The sequence below is a fragment of the Globicephala melas genome, chromosome X (genome assembly GCF_963455315.2).
Source record: "Globicephala melas chromosome X, mGloMel1.2, whole genome shotgun sequence".
In the NCBI taxonomy this organism is placed as follows: Eukaryota; Metazoa; Chordata; class Mammalia; order Artiodactyla; family Delphinidae; genus Globicephala; species Globicephala melas.
Window position 1 is genome coordinate 64,422,997 of NC_083335.1, and position 19,343 is coordinate 64,442,339.

The 19,343-nt window shown below is 35.5% G+C and overlaps 1 protein-coding gene across 6 annotated transcripts in view; it reads left to right on the forward strand.

The window, feature by feature from the left end:
- Positions 1-19,343, forward strand: part of ATRX (ATRX chromatin remodeler) — a 249,016-nt gene that overhangs the window by 114,977 nt on the left and 114,696 nt on the right. For all 6 annotated transcript variants that reach the window (XM_030849631.2, XM_030849624.2, XM_030849626.2 and 3 more), the window contains 3 exons: positions 1,788-1,881; positions 8,364-8,466; positions 10,109-10,327. In XM_030849631.2, the coding sequence (XP_030705491.1) occupies positions 1,788-1,881; positions 8,364-8,466; positions 10,109-10,327 (416 nt within the window). The remainder of the gene's footprint in view (positions 1-1,787; positions 1,882-8,363; positions 8,467-10,108; positions 10,328-19,343) is intronic.

Genomic DNA, 19,343 nt, shown 5'->3' on the forward strand with positions numbered 1-19,343 from the left:
ACCTGTAGGCTAAATCTGACCTTCTGTCTTTTTTTATAAGTAAAGGTTTATTGGGGCACTGTTACACTTATTCAGTTACTGCTTTCATGTGTTTACAGTGGCAAAGTTGTGTAGAGATGAGTGGTTGCAACAGAGACCATATAGCCTACAAAGTTGAAAATACTTACCGTCAGACCTCTGACCTCTGATGTAAACTATAGATTTTATTTGGTTATCATTATTTTTCCCACTGATGTTCTTTTACCACTTTGGAATCCATTCTAGGATCCCACATTGCATTCACTTGTCTCCTTAATCTACTCCAATCTGTGACAGTTCCTTTGTCTTTTCTTTCATGACCTTGACACTTTTGAAGTCTATTATCAATTATTTTCTAGACTGTCCATCTATATGTATTTGTCTAGTGTCTTCTCATGGTTAGATTTGGGTTATTAGGCATTTTGACGACAGTACTACAAAAGTGATATTGAATCTTTCTCAGTGTATCATACCAAAGGTGTATGATGACAATATGTCTTATTACTGGTAATGCTAACCTGATTTAAGTTGCTTAAGTTGGTGTCTGCTGGATTTTTCCACTGTAAAAAGAAAAACTATTTTTCTGTTCATATTTAATATCTTGTGGGGAGATACTTTGAGACAATGCAAATATCCTGTTTCTCATCCATACTTATGCCCACTAATTTTAGCATCCAACTGCCTGAGCAGTTTTTACTGTGATGTATGTGTAAGTGGTGATTTTCAGTTTCTTTCATTACTTCTAGGAAGAGTTGTTTCCCCGTTTATTTATTTATTGCATTGCTTATATTAATATGGACTTATAGATGATACTTATTTTATTCTATGAGTTATAATCCAGTTGTTCATTTTGTTGCTCACATTGTTCCAGCTTTGCTTATTGGGAGCTTCTCAAGTTGGATCCTGTGTCCTTTGAATATATCCCCATCATTTTTTGAGCACTGCTTTACTTTCTGGCACCACAAGATAGTCCAGGCTCATCTTATATTTTCCCTGCCTGGCTTCCTCTGGCCAGAAAGATATGGGTATTCTCCTGGGGTTTCAGATGCCTGTGTCTTAGTGGCAGTTTTGGTACAGAAAAATAAAATTTTGGAGAGAAAAAATAAAATTGGGAATTCACCTTATATTCTTGTGATATGCAGGGCTCTGCTCCTTTTCCCAGTGCTGTGGCTAGAAATGCAGTCCTCCCAGAGTTTTGCTGTCAGCACCCTCTGCATAGTTTTGGAATTCAGCCGGCCTTCCTGTCAAAACCAGGAAAGAACGGAGGAAAAAATAAAACACATGACATTCACATCCCTCCACAATTTTATGGGGATCATTATTCAGGTTTTGATTTCAGTCCCTAGTCTGCCTGCTCTTGTTTCCTTTTCACAGTTCTTAGGTTGTTATTTTATGTATTCTGTCTATAGTTTTCAGTTGTCATAAATGGCAGAGGGTCTGTAATCGCCATTATTCCACCTTGGCCAGCCTACTTTGCTTGTTTTAAATAACCAGAATTCTTTTATTGACAGGCAATTTCTCATTTTGTCAATTCGTATACAATTAATACTTACATTTTAATGTAGAATCATAATTTTATAACCATAGTTGGATTTTACTTGATTTTTTTATAAATACCATTTGTGTCATTAACTGGTCTAATCTATATGACATAATATGTACTACAGATATTATTCTCATAATACTCTAAGTTTTAATGTGAAGTTACTGACAAATTGCATTTCTATTGGGAAGTATTTAATAACTTTTAATATATATTTTTATTCAAGTGAGCAGTGAAGATTCTGAAGATTCTGATTTTCAGGAATCAGGAGTTAGTGAAGAAGTTAGTGAATCTGAAGATGAACAACGGCCAAGAACACGGTAAATATATAGTATTTTCTAAAATTTTAGGAATTAATCTGAATAACCATGCTTCAAATTATTTGTAGAAAGTTTGCTGTTACTAATAAAGTAAAATATTTAACATTTTGATTTGAAACTAATTATTAAAATTATTAATTTAAAAATAGTATGTATAAACATGCTGTATATACTTGAATTGTATGTTCTAAATTAGGTGGACTTTCAGTGTGCAAAAACACGCTTAACTGTAATTTTTCGTTGTTGTGGTGAGAAGTTGTGGTAGGTAAGAGGCTCTGTAGACAAACTACTGTACTCTAACTCCTGGCTTTACTACTTCCTGTTTGTATGAATACTCTGTGCTTCAGTTTCCTTATCTGTAAAATGGGGGATTACATTATTATTTACCTTATTGATTATTGTGGGCATTAAATGAGATGGTGCATGTAAAGGACTTATAATAGTGCCTATTTGGTAATTAGTAAGTGCTCCATGAATGCTAATTATTGCTGTTTGTAGTACTACTAGTATTATAGTAATTAAGATGTGTTTGTTCTCTCAATACACATAGCTACTGATCTAGATTACAAGTTATTTAAAATTTTGCTTCCTTCTTAGCATAGTATTTTAGATAATAATAACCGTTCTAAGAAATTTTTATTTCCTCCAGAATAATATGATACTTCTATCAACTTATCAATTTGTGTTTGTGTGAGTGTATATATGTATATCTACATAGCTGTTTGCACTTGTAAATTTTAACATATTTGAGGTTGTTTTAGATTAATACCAGGTTGTGCCTGGAGTATAGTAACATACTGTACTTCAGGGAAATATAAAATAACAATAGGATACAATGAGAATTTTAAAGCACTGAGATGGAATTCATATAGCACAAAATTCACTATTTTAAAGAGTAGAATACAGGGATTTTTAGAATATTCACAAAGTTGTGCATCTACTACCACTATCTAATTTCAGAACATTTCCATCATCCCAGAAAGAAATCCTGTACCCCTTAGCTGTCATTTCCCGTTCTTCCTGCTTCTCATCCCCTGGCAAAAACTAATCTATTTGTGTATGGATTTACTTATTCTGAACATTTCATATGAATAGATTCGTAAATATGTGTCTTTTTTATGAATGGATTTTCTCAGTTAGCATAATGTTTTCAATGTTTCAGTACTTTATTCCTTTTTTAAAAAGTATTTTATTGAAGTATAGTTGATTTACAATGTTGTGTTAATTTCTGCTATATAGCAAAGTGATTCAGTTATACATATTTATATTCTTTTTTGTATTATTTTCCATTATGGTTTATCACAGGATATTGAATATAGTTCCCTGTGGAACTTGAGTATAGTTCAAGTAGGACCTTGTTGTTTATCCATCCAATATATAATAGTTTGTGTCTGTTAATCACAAACTCCCAAGTCCTTCCCTCCTTCACCCCCTCACTCCCCCTTGGCAGCCACAAGTCTGTTCTCTACGTCTGTGAGTTTGTTTCTGTTTCATAGATATATTCATTTGTGTCCTATTCTAGATTCCACATATAAGGGATATCATATGGTATTTGTCTTTCTCTTTCTGACTTACTTCACTTAGTATGATAATCTCTAGGTCCATCCAAGTTGCTGCAAATGGCATTGTTTCACTTTTTTGACGACTGAGTGATATTCCATTGTGTGTATATGTGTGTGTGTGTGTGTGTATGTACACACACACCCACCACATCTTTATCCATTCATCTGTAGACGGACATTTTAGGTTGTTTCCATGTCTTGGCTATGGTAAATAGTGCTGCTAGGAACATAGGGGTACATGTATCTTTTTGAATTATAGTTTTATCTGGGTATATGCCCAGGAATGGAATTGCTAGATCATATGGTAACTCTAATTTTAGTTTTTTGAGGACACTCTATACTGTTTTCCATAGCGGCTGCACCAATTTACATTCCCACCACCAGTGTAAGAGGGTTCCCTTTTCTGCACACCCTCTCCAGCATTTATTATTTGTGGACTTTTTAATGATGGCCATTCTGAATGGTGTGAGGTGGTACCTCATTGTAGTTTTGATTTGCATTTCTCTAATAATTAGTGATGATGAGCATCTTTTCATGTGCTTTCTGGACATCTGTATGTATTCTTTGGAAAAATGTCTATTTAGATCTTCTGCCCATATTTTTGATTGGGATTTTTTGTTATTTTTATTGAGCTGCATGAGCTATTTGTATATTTTGGAGTTTAATTCCTTGTCAGTCGCATTGTTTGCAAATATTTTCTCTCATTCTGTGGGTTATCTTCTCCTTTTGTTTGTAGTTTCCTTCACTGTGCTAAAGCTTTTAGGTTTAATTAGATCCCATTTGTTTATTTTGGTTTTATTTTCATTATTCTAGGAGGTGGATCTGAAAAGATGTTGCTGCAAGTTATGTCGAAGAGTGTTCTGCCTATATTTTTCTCTAAGAGTTTTATAGTATCTGATCTTACATTTAGGTCTTTAATCCATTTGAGTTTATTTTTGTGTACGGTGTTATAGAATGTTGTAATTTCATTCTTTTACATGTAACTGTCCAGTTTTCCCAGCACCACTTATTGAAGAGATTGTCTTTTCGCCATTGTATATTTTTGCCTCCTTTGTTGTAGATTAATTGACCATAGGTGCATGGGTTTATTTCTGGGCTTTCTATACTGTTCAAATGATCAATATTTCTGTTTGTGTGTCAGTACCATACTGTTTCGATTACTCTAGCTTTGTAGTATAGTCTGAAGTCAGGGAGCCTGATTCCTCCAGCTTTGTTTTTCTTTCTCAGGATTGCTTTGGCTATTCAGGGTCTTTTGTGTCTCCATATAAGTTTAAAAAATTTTTTGTTCTAGTTCTGTGAAAAATGACATTGGTAATTTGATAGGGATTGACTTGAACCTGTAGATTGCCTTGGGTAGTACAATCATTTTGACAATATTCATTCTTCCAATCCAGGAACATGGTATATCTTTCCATCTGTTTTTGTCATTTTTGATTTCTTTTATCAGTGTCTCTTGTGATTTGATGACACTCTTTAGTGTTGTGTTTGGATTGCTTTTCCTTTTTTGTGTGTGTATCTATTGTAGATTTTTGGTTTGCAGTTACCATGAGGTTTTGATATAGCAGTCCATATATATACAAGATTGTTCTAAGTTGCTGGTCTCTTAGTTTCCAGAGCATTTCCAATATCCTGCATTTGTACTCTTCTCACAATTGCTGATTTTGACATCATATTTGTGTGTGGTTGACTTCCTACCTTCACTGTATGTTTGCCTTTACCAGTGAGCTCTTCCATTCATAATTTTCTTGTTTCTAGTTGTGGCCTTTTCTGCCTAGAGAAGTTCCTTTAGCATTTGCTATAAAGGTGGGTTTTGTTGTATTGAATTCTCTTAGCTTTTGCTTGTCTGTAAAGCTTTTGATTTCTCTGTTGAATGTGAATGAGAGCCTTGCTGGGTAAAGTATTCTTGGTTGTAGGTTTTACCCTTTCATTACTTTAAATATATCATGCCACTCCCTTCTGGCCTGCAGCGTTACTGCTGAAAAATCAGCTGATAACATTATGGGGATTCCGTTGTATGTTTTTTGTTGTTTTTCCCTTGTTGCCTTTAATATTTTCTCTTTGTCTTTAATTTTTGTCAATTTGATTAATATGTGTCTTGGCATGTTCCTCCTTGGGTTTATCCTGTGTTGGACTCTGCACTTCTGGACTTGAGTGTTTCCTTTCCCACGTTAGGGGAATTTTCAGCTCTTATCTCTTCAAATATTTTCTCAGGCCCTTTCTCTTCTCCTTCTGGGCCCCCTATAATTTGAAAGTTGGTGCATTTAATGTTTTCCCTGAGGTCTCTGAGACTGTCCTCCTTTCTTTTCATTCTTTTTTCTTCATTTTGTTCTGTAGCAGTGATTTACAGGAATCTGTCTTCCAGCTTATTCATTCTTCTGCCTTATTTATTCTGCTATGTTTTAAAATAAATATATATATATATTATTTATTTTTGGCTGTGTTGGGTCTTTGTTGCTGCACGCAGGCTTTCTCTAGTTGCAGTGAATGGGGGCTACTCTTTGTTGCGGTGCTTGGCCTTCTCATTCCAGTGGCTTCTCTCATTGCGGAGCATGGGCTTCTAGGTGTGTGGGCTTCAGTAGTTGCAGCGTGTTGGCTTAGTAGCTGTGACTCACGGGCTCTAGAGTGCAGGCTCTGTAGTTGTGGCGCATGGGCTTAGTTGCTCCGCGGCATGTGGGATCTTCCCAGACCAGGGCTTGAACCCATGTCCCCTGCATTGGCTGGTGGATTCTTAACCACTGTGCCACCAGGGAAGTCCTTATTCTGCTATTGATTACTTGTAGTGTATTTTTCATTTCAGTTATTGTGTTGTTCATCTCTGTTTGCTCGTTCTTTAAATCTCCTAGCTTTTTGTTAAACTTATTTCTTGTATCTTCTCAATCTGTGCCTCCATTCTTTTTCTGAGATCTTGGATCATCCTTACTATCATTAACTGAATTCTTTTTCAGGCAGATTGCCTATCTCCACTTCACTTAGTTGTTCTTCTGGGGTTTTATCTTGTTGCTTCGTCTGGAAAATGTTTCTCTGCCATCTCATTTTGTCTGTCTGTGTTAGTGTTCTCTGTTCCGCAGACTGCAGGATTGTAGTTTGTCTTGCTTCTGGTGTCTGCCCTTTGGTGGGTGAGGTTGATCCAGGGACTTGTGCAGGCTTCCTGTTGGAAGGGACTGGTGCCTGCCCACTGGTGGGTGGAGCTGGGTCTTGTCCCTCTGATGGGCAGGGCCATGTCAAGGGGGTGTGTTTAGAGTCGGCTGTGGGCTCAGGGGGACTTTAGGCAGCCTATCTGCTGATGGGTGGGGCTGTGTTCCCACTCTGTTGTTTGTTTGGCCTGAGGCATCCTAGCCCTGGAGCCTGCAGGCTGTTGGGTGGGGCCCGGTCTTGTTGCCAAAATGGTGACCTCTGGGAGAGCTCTTGCTGATGAATATTCCTTGGGGCCTCCGCCACCGGTGTCCTTGCCCCCCATAGTGAGCCATAACTGACCTCCCCCTCCCCAGGCGACCCTCCAAGACCCACAGGTTCATCTGATCCAGTCTCCTATGGAGTCACTGCTTTGCCCTGTGGCCCAGTGCACATGAAACCTTGTGTGCGCCCTCCAAGAGTGAAGTCTCTGTTTCCCCCAGTCCTGTGGAGCTCCTGCTCTCATGCCCCGCTGGCCTTCAAAGCCAGATCCTCTGGGGTCTTCTCTTACTGATGTCAGATCCCCAGGCTGGTGAGCTTGATGTGGAGCTCAGAAGTCTCACTCCTGTCAGAGAACATCTGTGATATAATTATTTTCCTGTTTGCCGGTCACCCTCCCAGCCAGTATGGGATTTGATTGTGTGGTGAAAGCACCCCTCCTCCTGTCTCAATTGTAGCTTCTTTGGATGTAGAACATCTTTTTTGGTAGTTTCCAGTTTTTCTTGTTGATGGTTGTTCAGCAGTTAGCTGTGATTTTGATGTTTCTGTGAGAGGAGGTGAGCTCAAGTCCTTCTACTCTGCCATCTTGTCTCTTCCCTCATACCTAAATCCTAGAGTAAATTTCTAAAAGTGACATTGTTGGGTTAAAGTTTTGCAATTTTAGGACTTTTCATATATATTTTCACGCTATCTTATAGAAGTCAGTTTTTTCATCTCCCAGCAGAGTATGTAAATAGCCATTTCCTCATTCTTTCAACAATAAAACAATGAGCAGTGTATTAACTAGAACGTATATCTTAGGGGAACTACAATCCATTTTGAGTTAATTTTTCTGTATGGTGTAAGATAGGGGTCCAGATTCATCCTTTCACATGTAGATACCCAGTTGTCTGAGCACCGTTTGTGAAAAGACTGTTTTCCGTATTGCATTGTCTTGACCTCCTTGTGGAAAATCAATTGACCATAAACATAAAGTTTTATTTCTGGACTCTCATTTCTCTTCCATTGATCTGCATGTTTATCCTTTATGCCAGGAACGTACTGTCTTGATTAATGTAACTTAGTATACCAATTCCTAAGCGCAAAAATACATTACTCATCACAAATTGTTGTTACTGTTTTTGTTTTAATTTGTGTGAGCTGGTATGAAGAAAATCATATCTAAGTTTTGTAATCTGTTTTTTTTTAATTTAAAGAGATGGTGAATATTTTTCATGTGTATATTGACCATTTATATTTCTAAAGGCCCTCCATCCATCTTATTACTCATATGCTAAACCTCCCCCTTGAATAAATTAAAATGTCGACTGGATTTCTGTTTGATTTTTTTTAACTTTATTTTTTTGATCACTGGATTTCAAATTAAGGGTTCTCCTTTTTGAACCTAGTGAAGGTTTTTTTGGCTCTTTGATTTTTCCTTTATCTTTTTTAGGAATGTACACACAGGTAAAGCAGTTCTAAAATAGTTTATAATTTACTTAAGGAAATTCATCATGAAGTATTTTATTTTGCATTTTAAATATTCTTTAGGTCTGCAAAGAAAGCAGAGTTGGAAGAAAATCAGCGAAGTTATAAACAGAAAAAGAAAAGGCGACGCATCAAGATTCAAGAAGATTCATCCAGTGAAAACAAGGTAGTAAATAATGAGATTTACTGTGTGCGCTTGGAATTATAACTGGTACAGTAGACCATTGTAAATATGTTATTACATCTTCTGCATTCCATTCATTAATTAAATTCTACTCATTTATTTTTTTTATTTATTTTCTTTTTTTAACATCTTTATTGGGGTATAATTGCTTTACAATGGTGTGTTAGTTTCTGCTTTATAACAAAGTGAATCAGTTATACATATACATATGTTCCCATATGTCTTCCCTCTTGCGTCTCCCTCCCTCCCACCCCCCCATCCCACCCCTCCAGGCTGTCACAAAGCACCGAGCCAATATCCCTGTGCCATGCGGCTGCTTCCCACTAGCTGTCTACCTTACTACGTTTGTTAGTGTGTATATATCCATAACTCTCTCTCGCCCTGTCTACTCATTTATTTACATTTTAAATTTTGTGGAAGAATTGACTTACTGAAAGTATAAATATGCAGAAGTATTAACTTTGATATATTATCAATATTTTTCTTTTCCTTAACTGAATCTAATGGAAGTTTTAAGCTGTTCTAATTCATTATTTCCATTCTTAGGGCTATAGACTTGATGTGAAGTATTCTGTCTGAAGACATAAAACATAATGACTCATGTGATTGAATTTCTTTTACCAGTGAAGTCAGTCAATTTAAGTTTCTTGTACAATATATAAGCAGAATTATTTAGAGTACAAGTTCTCTGTAATGTTTTGTCAATCCTGTTCTCTTTTGGGGGGAGTTCATTTTTTTAATGAACCTTTTAACCATTTCTAACGTGCAATTCAGTGGCCTTAATTACATTCATAATTGGGAACTCTGTACCCCTTAAACGGTAACTCCGATTCCCACCTATCTGCAGCCCCTCATAACATCTAATTCTAATTTCTGTGTCTATGAATTTACCTGTTTTAGGTATTTCATACAAATGGAATCACACAGTATTTGTCCTTTTCTGTCAGGCTTCTTTCATTGACATAATGTTTTCACGGTTCATCCACGTTGTGGCATATGTCAGAATTTCCTTTCTTTTTAAGGCTGGATAATATTCCACTGTATGTATATATCACTTTGTGTTTATCCATTCATCTATTGATGGATGTTTGGGTTGTTTATACCTTTGGCTATTTTGAATAATGCTGCTGTGAATGCAGGCGAGTCCCTGCTTTTAATTCTTTTGGTTATAATCTGAGAAGTGGAATTGCTGGATCATATGGTAATTCTGTGTTCAACTTTTTGAGGAACTGTCACACTGTTTTCCCAATGCACCAGCCTTCCAGTTTTTCTACATCCTCACCAACACTTTTTATTTTCTGTTTTTTTTTTAATAGCCATGCTAATGGGTGTGAGTTAGTATCTCATTTGTGGTTTTGATTTAAATTTCCCTAATGACAAGTGATGTTGAATATCTTTTTATGTGCTTATTGGACATTTCTGTGTCTCCTTTGGAGAAAGGTCTGTTCAGTCCTTTGTCCCCTTTTTAGGGTTGTTTTATTAATACTCTTCTGTATTACAAAGTGTAATTCTGAAGCTTTTCAGTACGTTTTCTTCCACCTTTTCTTGGTATGTTAATTGGAATTTCAAGTGGACAAATTAGAAAACTTTATAGTATTAACCTTTGATCATTTAAATTCCATAGAGTAATTCTGAAGAAGATGATAAAGAAGAAGATGAAGAAGAAGAAGAAGAAGAAGATGAAAATGATGATTCCAAGTCTCCTGGAAAAGGCAGAAAGAAAATTCGAAAGATTCTTAAAGATGATAAACTACGAACAGAAACACAAAATGCTCTTAAGGAAGAGGAAGAGAGGCGAAAGCGTATTGCTGAGCGGGAACGTGAGCGAGAGAAATTGAGAGAGGTAAACCAATTTTTATTTATGATTTTTTTAAATATATGACCTTCATAGATATACTTTAGTATTTCAAGAATAGGATGTTGTAATCAACCACAGATTTTTAGTTACAGTTACTTTTTCCTATTAGCAATATTTTATGCAACTTATAAATCTTCATTAGATTATATGAATTAGGTACAGAAAAGAGTTGAGATTCTTGATCACCAGAGTGATTGTGTTTTATTTGGAGTAGAAAACTGTTAAGAGGTTATTGCTTAAATCCATAAAGCATTTCAATTTTTTGAATAAACTTTTTCTTGTAAAAAATTTTAAGCACAGGTACAGGCAGAAGGAATAGTGTTATAAATCTCCATGTATCCATTACCCAGCTCCAATAATTACTAACACGTGGCCAGTTTTGTTTAACCTATTCTTTTGCCTTCAGATTATTTTGGAGAAGTCTCAGAAATCATATAATTTTGTTTATATATAGTTCAGAATATATTGTTGAAAGATAAGGACTTTTTAAACATTACCATAGTGCCATTATTACACTTAAACTTTAACAGTAATTCCATAATATCATCAAATATCCAGTTAAAATTCAAAATAATTTCATTTTCCTCACAAACATGATAGTGGTTTTGAAAATAGTTGGTGTGAATCAGGATCCCAAGAAAGTCTCACTACATATTGTGTTGCATTTGGATACTTATGTTTATGTTTATCCTTAAGCTAATACCACACTGTCTTGATTACTGTAACCTTATAGTAAGTCTTGAAATCCGATACTGTAACTTCTACAACTTTGTTCTACTTTTTTATTTATTTTTTTAAAATTTTATTTATTTATTTATTTATGGCTGCGTTGGGTCTTCATTGCTGTGCGCAGGCTTTCTCTAGTTGCAGTGAGCGGGGGTTACTCTTCGTTGCAGTAAGTAGGCTTCTCGTTGTGGTGGCTTCTCTCATTGCGGAGCAGGGGCTCTAGGCGTGCGGGCTTCAGTAGTTGTGGCACATGGGCTCCGTAGTCGTGGCTCACGGGCTCTAGAGCACAGGCTCAGTAGTTGTGGAGCATGGGCTTAGTTGCTCCGCAGCATGTGGGATCTTCCTGGACCAGGGCTCAAATTGTGTCCCCTGCGTTGGCAGGCGGATTCTTAACGACTGCTCCACCAGGGAAGCCCTGTTCTACTTTTTTAGAGTTGTTTTGGCTCTACTCAATTATTTGCATATGGTTTAGTATCCTCTTGTCAATTTTTAACAAGAATCTTCCTGGAACTTTTATTGGGATTGTGTTGGATATTTAGATTAGTGACATCTTAACAGTATTTTGTTTACTGTTACATAAATATAGTATATTTCTCCATTTATTTCGTGCTCCTTTTGTTTCTCTTAGCAATGTTTTATGCTTTTCATTGTACAAACCTAGCACATATTTTGCTAAATTTATCCCTAAGTAATTTATATTTTCTGATGTCATGGTAAATGAAATTTTAAGTGATTTAAAGACCTTGTGTTCTGTGACCTTGCCAAATTCTCTTATGAGTTCTAGTAGCTTTTTTTGTAGATTCCTGAAGATTTTCTACATATTCAGTCATGTTGTCTATACACAGAAACCATTTTATTAATTTCTTTCAAATTTATTGTTCATTTCTGTTTTTAAATTATAAAAGGATAGTTAATTTTTTCAAATGCTTTTCTTTTTATAAATTTCTTTCTTTCTTTCTTTTTGGCTGCGTTGGGTCTTCGTTGCTGCGTACAGGCTTTCTCTAGTTGCAGTGAGTGGGGGCTACTCTTTGTTGTGGTGTGCGGGCTTCTCATTGCGGTGGCTTCTCTTGTTCTGGAGCACAGGGTCTAGGGCACGTGGGCTCAGTAGTTGTGGCTCGCGGGCCCTAGAGCGCAGGCTCAGTAATTGTGGCCCATGGGCTTAGTTGCTCTGCAGCATGTGGGATCTTCCCAGACCAGGGCTTAACCTGTGTCCCCTGCATTGACAGGCAGATTCATAACCACTGTGCCACCAAGGAAGCTGTCAAATGCTTTTAAATGTATCTGGTGATCTAGAAAATTAGTCTTGCATTGCTAGAATAAGCCTTGCTTGGTCATGGTATATTACTCTTTTTATATATTGTTGTATTTCTTTTGCTATATTGTTTCAACAGGAGTTTTACCTCACTGTTAAGGAGACATGTTGGTTTGTAAATTCCTTTTCTTGTAATATCTTTCTGTTTTTGCTATCACAGTAATACTGTTCTCATGTAAAATGAGTAGGGAAGTGCTCTATCTCCTCTTCTTTTTTTTTTTTTTTTTTTTTTGCGGTACACGGGCCTCTCACTGTTGTGGCCTCTCCCATTGCGGAGCACAGGCTCCGGATGCGCAGGCTCAGTGGCCATGGCTCATGGGCCTACCTGCTCCACGGCATGTGGGGTCTTCCTGGACCGGGGCACGAACCCGTGTCCCCTGCATTGGCAGGCGGACTCTCAACCACTGTGCCACCAGGGAAGCCCTCCTCTGTCTTCTTAAAAGAATGTTTGTAAGATAGATATTATTTCATTCTTAAATGTTTGATAGAATTCTCCAGTGAAGCTATTGGTCTGATGTTTTCTGAGTTTTTAGAAAATTTTAAACAGATTCAGTTACTTTAATAAATATTGGGCTATTTAGACTTATCTGTTTCTCCTTAGGCCTGTTTTGATCAATTTTGTCTTTAAGGAATTTGTCCATTTCATTTATGTAGTCTAATTTATTGATGTAAATTTGTTCACACTATTCCGTTATTAAGTTTTTTGTTTTTTGTAGACACTGTCATGATATCTCATCTTTCATTTGTGTTATTGATAATTTGTCTTTTTTTTTCTTGATTAGTCTCTCTAGAGGTTTAGCAATTTTACTATCTTTTCAAAAACACCAGCTTTGGATTTAATTTCCTCTATTGTTTTCACCTTTTTCTAATTCATTGGTTTCCATTCTATTTTTATGTTATCACTCTTTCTTTGGGTTTAATTTGCTTTTTTACCAGCTACTTAAGGTGAATTTTGGATCTTGCTCCTTTTTTAATATATACATTTAAAGGTATAAAGTTCCCCACTCTGCATACTGTTAAATGCTGCAGTGTATGAATTTTGATGTTTTGTGTTTTCCTTTTACTCTGTTCAGATCTTTTCTATTTTTCTTATGACCCAGAAAATGATGTATCTTTCTGAACGTTCCATGTATATATTCTGCCATTGTGGGGTGAAATATTCTATAAATTTCAATTAGGTTATGATGGTTTATTACATTCAGGTCCTGTGTATCCTTTTTTTTTTTAAGTTAACACTTAAAAAAGTGTTTATTTAGGCTGCTCCAGGTCTCAGTTGTGGCATGTGGGATCTTTTTTTTTTTTTTCTAGTTGCAGCATGCGGACTCTCAATTTGCAGCATGTGGACTTCTTAGTTATGGTATGCAGAGTCTTAGTTGCAGCAGGCGAACTCTTAGTTGTAGCATGCATGTGGGATCTACTTCCCCGACCAGGGGTCAAACCCGGGCCCTCTGCATTGGGAGCATGGAATCTTATCCACTGGACCACCAGGGAAGTCCCAGGTCCTGTTTATCCTTAATGATATTTTGTCTCATATTGAGAGAGCAGTGTTGAGGTCTCCAACTATAATTGTCAATTTGTCATTTTCTCATTGCTCTTCTCTCAGTTTTTGCTTATAGTTTGTTATTAGGTACATGTACATGTATGATTGTTATGCCTTTCTTGTGAATTGACCCATTATCAATGAGTAATGTCCCCTTTTACCTCTGGTGATTTTTCACCATCTGAAATCTAGTCTATGTGATGATAGTATAGTCACACCATCTTTCTTTTCAAGCATTTTTCTATGAAAAGTTCCAACATACTGCAAGGTTTACAGAATTTCACAGTGATTTCCCATAAACTCAGGTCCTAGATTTTCTGTTAACATTTTACTATACTTGGTTTGTTACATTCCTATTTATCTACTAATCTCTCTATCCATCATTATATTTTTTATGCATTTCAATGTCAATTGCAGACATCATTTCACTTAACCTTAATGCTTTAGCTTGCATGTCATTAGCTAGAATTCATATTTATTTAAAATTTTTATGTAAAATTTATTTTGAGTGAAATGTACCAATTTTAAGTGTACATTTGCTTTTGACATACCATGGAATGCACACATCTACTGTATGTATTTTTGTGTTTTTCTTCAGCTTGCCTTTTTTCCTTTTACTTAATGTTTCGAGAGTGTTCTGTCCTCCCTAGGTTGTGTCTGCTCTTGACTGTGAAACAGCTTATCTGTTGAATGGATGTACCACTGTCAATCCTCCCCTCCCCAAATCTTCTTTTGAGGTACAGTTAGGTTGTTCCAACGTTTTCACTAAATTGGAGTATCCTGTTACATATTGGCATGACTTCTTTTGTTTGTGCTTCTTTGGGTTTTTTAAAAAAATTTCTTACTATTTTAACTATTTTTAAGTACACAGTTCAGTGAAATACATGTTGTGTAACCATCATCACCATCCTTTTTCATGACTTTTTTATCATCCTAAGCAGAAACTGTGTACCCATTTAACAATAAATTCCCATTCCCCCTTCTCCCTAGTCTCTTGTAATCTCTCTTCTACTTTCTGTCTCTATGAATTTGGCTATTCTAGGTACCTCATATGAGTGGAATCATTCAGTGTTTGTCCTTTTCTGTCTGTCTTATTTCACATGGCAGAATGTTTTCAAGATTCATTCATGTTATATCAACTATCAGAATTTAATTTCTTTTTAAGGATGAACAGTATATTCTATGCATATACAACATTTTGTTTATTCATTTATCTGTTGATGGATACTTAGGTTTCTTCCACTTTTTGGCTATTGTGAATAATGGTGCTTTGAACATGGATGTACAAGTATCTCTTCAAGTTCCTGCTTTCCAGTCTTCTGGGTATATATACAGAAGTGGAATGGTGGAAGATATGGTAATTCTTGATGTATTTTTTGAGGAATCACCACAGTGTTTTCCACAACAGCTGCACCATTTTATATTTCCACCAGCAATGCATACAGGTTCCAATTTCTCTACATCTTTACAATATTTCTTTTCTCTTCTTTCTTCTCTGCCTCTCCCGTCTTTTGTAATAGCCAACCTAATGATTGTGAAGTGGTATTTCATTATGTTTTTTTTTTTTTGCGGTACGCGGGCCTATCACTGCTGTGGCCTCTCCACAGAGCACAGGCTCCGGACGCACAGGCTCAGCGGCCATGGCTCACAGGCCCAGCCGCTCTGTGGCATGTGGGATCCTCCCGGACCGGGGCACGAACCCGTGTCCCCTGCATCGGCAGGCAGACTCTCAACCACTGCACCACCAGGGAAGCCCTCATTGTGGTTTTGATTTGCATTTCCTTAATGACTAATGATGTTGATCATCTTTTCATGTGCATATTGACCATTTGTATATTTTTGGAGAAATGTCTATTCAAATCCTTAGCACATTTTAAAATTGTGCTTTTTTCGTTATTGTTGTATTGTAGGGGTTCTTTATATATTCTGGATATCAGTCTCTTATCATATATGTAATTTGCAAATATATTCCCCCATTTTGTGGATTATCTTTAATTCTATTGATAAGTATCCTTTGCATAAAAGTTTGAAATTTTGATGAAGTCCAGTTTATCAATTTTTTTCATTGCCTGTGCTATTGATGTTTTATTTAAGACATCATTGCCAAATCCTTTGTCATGACAGTTTCTTTCTTTGCCATTTTGTATAATCCTGTTAATGTGCTATTGAATTTGGTTTGCTAGTACTTTGTTGAGGAGTTTTGAATCTATATTAATAGAGAATCTGTAGTTTTCATATAGTTTATTTGTCTGAATTTTGAATCAGGGTAATGCTGGTCTCATTGAATGAACTGGAAAATATTCCCTCATCTTCAGTTTTCTAGAAGAGTTTGAGAAAAATTGTCATTATTTTTTAAATGTTTGGTAAAATTCACCAGGGAAGCCCATCTGGCCCTAGGCTTTGTTCTTTGTTGGAAGTTTGATTACTGATTCAGTGTTCTTAACTAGTTTAGCAGTCTGTTCAGATTTTGTTTTTTTCATGGGTCTGATCTGGTGGTTTGTGTTTCTAAGAATTTTTCCATTTCATCTATGTTATCCATTTTGTTGTATAGTTGTTCATAGTATTCTTTCATAATTATTTTTATTTCTGTAAAATTGCTAGTAATGTCATCACCTTTATTTCAGATTTTAATAATTTGAATCCTCTGTCTTTTTGTCTTACTCATTCTAACTAAAGATTTGTGAATTTTATTCTTTTCAAAGAACCAACTTTTGATTTTGTTGATTTTCTCTTTTTCTAGTGTCTGTTTTATTTCTGTCTGCTCTAATCCATTTTATTTCCTTCCACCTGCTAGCTTGGGTTTAGTTTGCTCCTCTTTTTCTACTTCTTTAAGGTGTAAAGTTAAGTTCTCAATTTGTGATCTTATTTCCTTTCTAATGTGTGTGTTTACCACTATACATTCCCCACTTAGCACTTCTTTTGCTGAATCCCACAGGTTTTAGTATTTTGTGTTTTCATTTTAATTTGTCTGAAGGTATTTTCTAATGTCCCTTGTGGTTTCTTATTTGACCTATTGGTTATTTAAGAGTATCTTGTTTAATTTATGCATATTTGCATTTTTCCCATTGTCCTTTTGTTATTGATTTCTAGTTTCATTCCACTGTGATTGGAGAAGATAGTTTTTTATGATTTTATTTATTTACTTATTTTTAAGTGGTCAGTAAAACCTTTCATTTTATTTATTTTTTATTGAAGTATAGTTGATTTTTATGATTTTAATCTTCTAAAATTTATTAAGGCTTGTTTTGTGCCCTAACATGTGGTCTGTCCTTGAGAAGTTCCATGTGCACTTGAGAAAATTCGTACTCTGCTGTTGTTGAGCAGAGTGTTCTGTGTGTTAGGGCTAATTGGTTTACAGGGTTGTTCAAGTTCTGTGTTTCCCTGTTGATCTTTAGTTGGCTTGTTCTATGCATTATTGAAAGTAGGGTGTGATGTCTCCAAACTATTATTGTAGAACAGCCTATTTCTCCTTTCAATTCTGTCAGTGTTTGCTTCATATAATGTGGGACTCTGTTTTGGGTGCATTTATGTTTATGATTGTTATATCTTTTTGATTAATTTACTCATCTGTTAATATATATATATTTTGCCTTTTGTAATTGTTTTTGACTTAAAGTCTATTTGTCTGATGTTTATATAGCCATCCCAGCCTTCTTAGTTGCTGTTTACATGGAATATCTTTTACCATTCTTTCATTTTCAACCTATTTGTGTCTTTTGATCTAAAGTGAGTCTTTTGTAGACAACCAATATTTGGATCATTTTTTAATGAATTTTAGCATTCTGTACCTTTTGATTGGCGGTTTAATCCGTTATATTTTAAGTAAGTACTGATGAGTAAGGATTTACTTCTTCCATTATGCTATATTTTATATGTCTTACTGCTTTTTTGCTCATCATTTCCTCCATTGCTTCCCTTTTTTTTGTTTGTTTATTTCATTTTTTGCAGTGACACATTTTGATTCCCATCTCATTTTCTTTTGTGTATCATATGTAGATATTTTCTTTGTGGTTAACATGGGATTACATATAACATCCTAACATCATAATGATGTAGTTTAAATTGAATGAACTTGACCTCAGTCATGCACATAAATCGTAGTCTTTTAGAGCCCCATTCCCCCCTGTATATAATTCATGTCACAGATTTTGTTTTTATACATTTTATGCCCCAATAATATATATTTATAATTACTTTTTATGGTTTTGTCTTTTAAATCCTATAGAAAGTAAACCTGGAGTTACAAACCAAAATTACAATAATACTGGGTTTTATATTTGACTGTGTATCTTTTCCATACATCTCTAGTTCTTTATACATCTTTGAGTTACTATATAGCATTTTTTTCATTTCAACCTGAAGGCTTCCCTTTAGTATTTCTTTTAGGGTAGGTCTATTTTTAACGAACTCTCTCAGTTTAGGAATGTCTTGATTTCTCCCTCTATTTTGAAGGATACTTTTGTTTGATATAAAATTCTCAGCTGACAGTTGTTTTCTTTCAATACTTTAAAATATATTATTGCACTGCCTTTTGGCCTTCAAGTTTCTGATGAGAAATAAGCTGATCATATTATTTATGATCCCTGTATGTGACAAGTCACTTCTCTTTTGCTACTTTCAAGATTCTCTCTTTCTTTGTACTTTGAAGTTCTGATTATAATGTGCTTAGTCTGGGTCTCTTAGTTTATCTCACTTCAAGTTTGTTGTGCTTCTTGGATTTCTAGATCCTGGTTTTTACTCAAATTTGGGGAGTTTTGGCCATTATTTCCTCAAATAACCTTTCTGCCCCTATTTTTCTTCTCCTTCTTAGACTCTCATAATGTATATATTGATCTGCTTGATGATGTCCTACAAGTCCCTTGGTCTCTCAGTTTTCTCAATTCTTTTTTCTTTCTGCTCCTTAGACTTGATAATTTCAGTTGACATCTTCATGTTTGATAATTTTCTGCCTGCTCATATCTGAATCCTTTTTGAATTTTTAATTTTACTTATTGCCTTTTTCAGTTCTTTTGACTCCTTTTTATAATTTCTACTGCTTTGTTGATAGTCCCATTTTGTGCCTACATTGTTTTCCTGATTTCCTTTAGATTGTCCACAGGTTCCTTTGGGTTTTTGAACATATTTTAAGACAGTTACTTTAATGTCTTTGTCTAATAAGTCCATTGTGGGGGACTTATCAGGGATGGTTTCTGTTGTCTTATTTTGTTTTTTTGAATGGGCCATGTTTTCCTGTTTCATTGTTTGGTTTGTGGGTTTTTTTTAATTGCATATTGGGCATTTGGCTATTATAATGCAGTAACTCTGGAAATTAAGTTCTCTCCCTTCCCAAGGATTTGCTGTATTTCTTTTCTTTAGTTGTCATAGTCTGATTGATATGAGACTCTCCCCATTTATTTTTGCAAAGTTTGTTTATTGTTTTGCAT